The 6,597-nt window shown below is 46.0% G+C and overlaps 1 protein-coding gene across 2 annotated transcripts in view; it reads right to left on the reverse strand.

Annotated features, from left to right (window-relative positions):
* Window positions 1-1,199: 1,199 nt before the first annotated feature.
* DUSP3 (dual specificity phosphatase 3) overlaps window positions 1,200-6,597 on the reverse strand; it is a 14,312-nt gene continuing 8,914 nt past the window's right edge. The window contains exons 3-4 of one of the 2 annotated variants that reach the window (XM_011940055.1): window positions 4,634-4,866; window positions 1,200-1,848 (exon numbers count right to left, since the gene is read on the reverse strand). In XM_011940055.1, the coding sequence (XP_011795445.1) occupies window positions 4,661-4,866 (206 nt within the window). In that variant the 3' untranslated portion in view covers window positions 1,200-1,848; window positions 4,634-4,660. Of the gene's footprint in view, window positions 4,867-6,597 lie in introns of both variants that reach the window. The other variant, XM_011940054.1, reaches the window with a different exon arrangement.

The following is a 6,597-nucleotide window of genomic DNA, read 5'->3' on the forward strand; positions in this document are numbered from 1 at the left end:
TGACTCCTTGGGATCATAAAATCTTTGATCTGGAAGGAATCTCAAAGGTCATCTTGTTTAATTCTCCACTTGGTTCTGGAGGAGGCCCCTATCTCTAATTAATGGAAACTGAGGATTCTCCTTATTGGCTGCATTTTAAAACAGATTTTGCTCCCACTGATAGGTGGTAAAAAGGAAATATCTGGATTGGGAGGGAAAACTTCTGCTTTTAGGCAGTAGCCTGCATTGAGGGATGTCCAAATCACCTTGTCTTTATTTGCACATCCATACACAATGGAGGCCATGTACCTGTTAAGATGAATGGGGTACAACGAAAAAACAATAACTAAAATGTAAGCTAAGCAAAACAACAAAGCAGAGATATCTCTGTATATACACATGTATGCACATGTGTGTGCTTATATATGCTTGAGATTTTCCTGTAAGGATATGCTTATGGGGAGAGAAATTGAAGGAGCAAGTGACTCACTTTTCCACATAAGTCTTTTGCATTAAGTGTATTACTATATACATATTATTTTTAATGAAAAATTTTTAAAATTATACTTAAAAACACTTTTACCTGTTTTATATTTTAGTGCTCTGCCTTTAGATTTTGTGTAGAACCATAAAGATTATGTTGTCAGAGGTTTGACAAATAGTGAACGAGTCCAATTGCTTCATATGATAGAGGCAACAGGAACCTCAAGGGGCTTTCTCTGTCCAGACTTCTGTCTGGGAGAAAAGGCACCCACTTTCTCTAAGGTTTTTTATTCAAAGGAACATAACACCAATAGTGGAATTTAAGGCATCTGGGGGAAGGGGATATGTTTAGGAACTGTTCATTTGCAGGATCACTCAAATCCCAAAATGCCACCCAGTCATCACGTGCGGCTACCTTGAGATGAACACCCTAGTCCCCTACTGTCTTAGGAGTACAAATCTTACCTCCTTCATCCAGGTGGGCCATTCTACCTAGGAATATTCCTAACAGAACATTTCTGGTACTGGAGAGATGTTCATCAATATCTACTGCATAAACAGGACCGTCATGGAACCTATAACTAGCTCAGAACAGCTATGTTTTAAAGATGATTATTTTTAAAAAGTTAGAAAAAGCAAATATAAAAGCTAAGCCCTCACGAAAAAAGCTAAGCATAAAAACATAAGAGAAAATCAACTGTGATAAGAAGGACAAAAAAAAAAAAAACAATACCTTCGTAATGTAAGACATTTATTTTGGCTACAGTTTTGGTGTTTTAACACTGATTTGTGATACAATGGACATTAAACTTCCTTTAAAAAAGAAAAAAACAATTTGGTAGCTCTCCCTTTTCTGTCCAGAAAATTCACTCTTTCACAATCAAATTACCCTAAAATCTGGCGGAGTTAAGAGGCAACAAAAGTTAAGCTTCTAACCAATCTGTTCTCTCAACCTGAAATGTCTTCTATTTCCAATCAGGTTAAAACCTTGACTTGGAAGAACCATCACTGTTAGCCCTTCAGTGATTCCTGACACTAGTTCTGCGAAAAAGAAAATTTCCTACGAGAAAAGCTCATGTCTTCATATTGAAGATCAGTGCTTTATTTATTTATTTTTATTAAAACAGTAGCATCTTAACTTGTGGCACAAAAGGCCCCAACATTCCCTTTCCGAACCATCCATCACGACGGGTGGAAGGCAGCGCCACCTGCTGGCCATCATATTATGACTCTCATACCCATAATTTCTTGCGGTGCTTAATTCCAGGTGGGGATTATTAGAGACCCCTCAGAGCCAAAAGGGACCTGAGAGGTCTTCTAGATGAGTCCCCTCATTTGTAGGTGGTGGTTTCTGGATAACTCAGAGTGGCAGGGACACAGACCAGCCTGTGGAATGGTATACTGCTTTAAGATTGAGAAGAAAACCATCTGGCGCTCTAATTTTGCCTGGATGGTGCTCTGTCAAAGAAAGGGATCAGGTCTGGGGAGGGGGTAAGGGCACCCTGAGTTCCTGTTCCAACACTTCCCAGGCGGTAGAAGGCTGTCCAGGAACAGCTCCCATCCACAACTGGGCATGTGTTGGCTCTTACACAAGAGACTTTTATTTTACTTGAACTAGGAGCTAAATTTCATTAAGTAAATATGGGGTTTCGGGGGTGAAGGACTATCAAGAAATCCCAAGTTATCAGCATAAAAGTAGTTTCAAAGTAAAGGCAGTAATTCTCCCAGTGGCCTTTTCACCCTCACGCCCCCACAGAGGCTTTCGAGAGGTCCTCGTTAGCCAGCCACACCAACCTGCTGTGTTCACGTAAGTAGCTGTGCCTGTCCCATGGGGTGACCACTGCCTGGGCATGGGAGGGGAGCCCCAGCCCCAGCACCCTAGCCTCTTCCAGGAGCAGAGCAGAAAGCTCTACTTAGGGGTACTACAACCCACCTGGAGAAAGAGCTGCACATTCTAGCCTATGAGGGACCCACCCTTTTTACTTGCTTCTCCGGGGCTGGATCAAGGGCATGTGCAGTACACCTGGAAATCCCAGGGAGCCCTTTTCTTGCAAGAGTATCATATGAAAGAATCCAGCTTCAGGGAGCAGCAAACCCAAACTCTTACCCAGCTCCACCTTATAGAGCTGGACAACCCTGGGGGCCATGCCCTTAATCATTCTGAACCTCAATTCCTTTCTTAATAAAGGCCACAATACAAGAACAAGCTCTACTAACTTTACAGGGTTATTGTGAGGCTCAAGTTAGATTAAGTTGGAAGGCTACCTGGAAGCTGTGCAGTGAGGTACCCAGTTTAGAGGATGGCCATTTCACTTAGGTGGGTTTATCTGGACACCTTTTTCACTATCTGGAGAAGAAGACACGTCCTAGTTGTTCAGGGCTGCTGTGGTCACAGAGAAAAGTGGACAGCAAATGACCAGGCTGGGCAGGACTGCTCCTGTGTGATCAGAGACCTTCATAGCCGGGAGTGAGGCCTTACACCACACCTGCTTCTCCGTGTCCCAGCCAGGAGCTCCTGGCCAAGTCTGAAAAAGGCACATTCTCCACCTTGGCATATTAACACTGCCTGAATTTAAATGTAAAACTGAGTTGTAAATAGTCAACAAAAGTCCCTGATATTTCATTTTAGGTAAGATTCCTTCACAAGGCCTTGCAAGTGATCCTACCATGAATTCAGGCTTCTGGGAGTGTGAAACACCCACCAGAACAATGCCCTATATATATTTGGTGCTCAAAAAGCATTTAATTGCTTAAACTTTTATCAGACAACTATGTGCAAGGTGCTGGGGGCATGGCTGAGGACCTTCTCTTTGCCCAGAGTGACCCTGAAGATAAATAGCATCACAATCACTTTCCATAATAACAATAATGTAAAATCCTAACAAGACTGTGTTTAAAACAAAACTCTTATATTCTGGCAAATGTGCGTACACATGTGAGGGCTAGTGCATTCCAAAATCATCCTTAGAAAGTCTTTTGAAAGGCTGACTGTGTTTGGGTTTTTTTGCTCTACCACCAGTAAAGGATCCATTTGGATACTCCGCCATGTCTCGTGTCTGCCTGGCTGAGTCACTTCAGGAATCCCATGCTGGCACCAGAGAGCTCTAAGAGCCACCTGCAATGGGCAGGGTGTGTGTCTGGGACTTTTCACTTCCCTGCTCGTCTTCTGGCCACATTTCTGAGAGGCACCCCCCCACACACCCATGCACACACGCTGTAATTGGCCAACTTCCTCCTCCTGTTCTTGGAATAGCAACCGAGACAAAAAGCCGTTAGCACGAGTGGCTTGGGCTTGCCAACGCTGTAATTCAGGACAAAACCCTTGTAATTCTCCAAATGGTGGGGTTTTTAAATAGGTTGGACTTCAACACCCTGTTTTCTAAAAAAGAAGAAAAAAAAAAAAAAGCATGCCCAAGGCATCACTCTTCTCAAAAACGAAGTGACTGAGATAAGGTCAAAGCGAAATATTCCAGAGCAGCAGATTCTGAACTCAAGGCTTCCAAAGATTCACATTTTGAAAACTCTATGGATTTAGGAGGGTTCTCCAGGTTTGCCCACACAAGGCCTCTTTGTGTAGGGACCATTCTTCCTAAGGAAATCATTCAATGCAGCCTTGCTATGGGAATCTCCATCCACTAATGACTGACAGACACCCCTGCCCCAGCTCCGGACCTCAAGACGTGAGAGCTCTGCCTATGTACAGGGTGTGGAAGGCTGTGGGGACAGTGGGGAGCACAGACGTGGTGGGGAGAGTGGCCTGCATTTGCATAGTTCCTTTACTAGGGCTCAAGGTGTTGAGGTCCCCACTCAAGAGAGGATTTGGGAGTAGGGGGAGGGAGGTCATGAGGGACCTCTATGAGCATCCTAGGCCTTACGCTTCCACACACCTCCTGCCCTGGGCCACTGGGAAGCATGCAGGCCACAGGCCTTCCCCCTCTGAGCCCCCATCCTAGGGAAAAGACATCATAAGTTACAGAAACAGGACAACTGGGGAGCAAGGATGCCCCCCTTGGCAAGCTTCTTTATGTACTCCCCAGGCTGGGGAAAGTGGCCCAGGACTGTGTTGAGACAGACTTGTAGACAAGTGCCTTGTGATGTTGGGAGCAGGGTACAGTGTGTTTCCTAAACATGGCAGCTTGGGACATCTTTGCCCACGGCCTCCCCCGCAGACCTCTCAAGCAGAGGCAGCGGGGATGCCCTAGGGTTTCAACTTCCCCTCCTTGGCTAGTCTGTCATTGAGCTGGCACAGCTGGGCCAGGAAGCCATCGTTGGGGCCAATCTCACGGTTCTGCCTCACGATGCTCAGGGCAGACTTGACATCCATCTTCTGCCGCATCATGAGGTAGGCAATAACTAGCGTTGGAGAGCGGCTGTAACCTTCCCGGCAGTGGACGAGCACCCGGCCTGTAAGAAACAGGGGAGATGCGGTGAGCTGGGGGCGTCCCATCACACCATGGCATCGGTCAAGACTCTTCCATGAAGTGCCACTTAAAAGCACAATGTCACGCCACGGTGTGCCCACCAGAATGGCTAAAATGAAAAGGATGGAAAACCCAAAGTGCTGGTGAAGATACGGGGCAATTGGAACTCTTCTGCGTGGCTGGGGGAGGTGGGGTGTGAATTGGAACAACCACTTTGGAAAGTTGTGTGGCAAGGCGGTATCTCCTCAAACTGAACACGTGCATCCCCTCTGGCCCAGCAATCCCACTCCCAGGCCCAGGTCCAATAGAGATATGCATTCACATTCACGAACATGGGTCAGAATGTTCATAGGCAGCACTGTACATCATGGACCCCAGCTAGAAACCCCCAAAGGCTCATCCACAGTAGAAAGGATAAATACAAAGAATGACCAGCCCACCACTTAGCAGAAGCAACACGGAGGCAGCACACAGATATGAGGTGGACGAGCTCACAGAGTAGGAAAGTGGGTGAAACCCATCTGTGCTGTCAGAAGCCTGCAAGGGGCCGGGTGCGGTGGCTTATGCCTGTAATCCCAGCACTTTGGGAGGCCGAGGCAAGTGGATCACGAGGTCAGGAGTTCGAGACCAGCCTGGACAACATAGTGAAACCCCATCTCTACTAAAGATACAAAAAAATTAGCCAGGCATGGTGGCGTGCACCTATAATCCCAGCTACTCGGAAAGATGAGGCAGGATAATCGCTTGAACCCAGGAGGCGGAGGTTGCAGTGAACTCAGATTGGGCCATTGGACACTCCAGCCTGGGTGACAGGGCGAGACTCCGTCTCAAAAAAAAAAAAAAAAAAAAAAGGCCAGGCGTGGTGGCTCATGCTTGTAATCCCAACACTTTGGGAGGCTGAGGCAGGCGGATTGCCTAAACTCAGGAGTTCACAACCAGCCTAGGCAACACGGTGAAACCCCATCTTTACTGAAATACAAAAAATTAGCCAGGCATGGCAGCGTGCGCCTATAGTCCCAGCTACTTGGGAGGCTGAGGCAGGAGAATTGCTTTAACCCGGGAGGTGGAGGTTGAGGTGAGCCGAGATCGCACCACTGCACTCCAGCCTGGGCAACAGAGTGAGACTCCATCTCAAAAAAAAGAAAAAAAAAAAAAAGAAAAAAACCCCACATTGTTGAAGCCATATGAACCCAGGTTTAAATTTGACTGACTGATTGTAATGGTTAATGCATCCATTTGGCTAATGCATAATGCCCAGTCACTTGATCAAACACTCATCTAGATATTGCTGTGAAGGTATCCTGTGGCTGTAATTAGCATCTACAGACAGTTGACTTTAAGTAAAAGGGGACCATCCTTGATAATGTGGGTGGGCCTCATCAAAACAGTTGAAGACCTAATGGACAAAGATTGAGGTTTCCTGGAGAAGAAGTAATCACACCTTGACTGTTACAGAGAAATCCTGCCAAATTTTCCAGCCTGCTAGCTTGCCTCACTTCAGACTTCCCAGCTCTGAGAAGCACATGAGTCAGTCCCTTAAAATAAATCATATATGTATATATAAATCAATATAATAAATATATATAAAATAATATATGGCCAGGTGCAGTGGCTCACACCTGTAATCCCAACGCTTTGGGAGGCAGAGGCTGGAGAATCACTTGAGGCCAGGAGTTCAAGACAAACCTGGTCAACATAGTAAGATGCCATCTCT

Source organism: Colobus angolensis, unplaced genomic scaffold (genome assembly GCF_000951035.1).
Source record: "Colobus angolensis palliatus isolate OR3802 unplaced genomic scaffold, Cang.pa_1.0 Scaffold187, whole genome shotgun sequence".
Taxonomy (NCBI): domain Eukaryota; kingdom Metazoa; phylum Chordata; class Mammalia; order Primates; family Cercopithecidae; genus Colobus; species Colobus angolensis.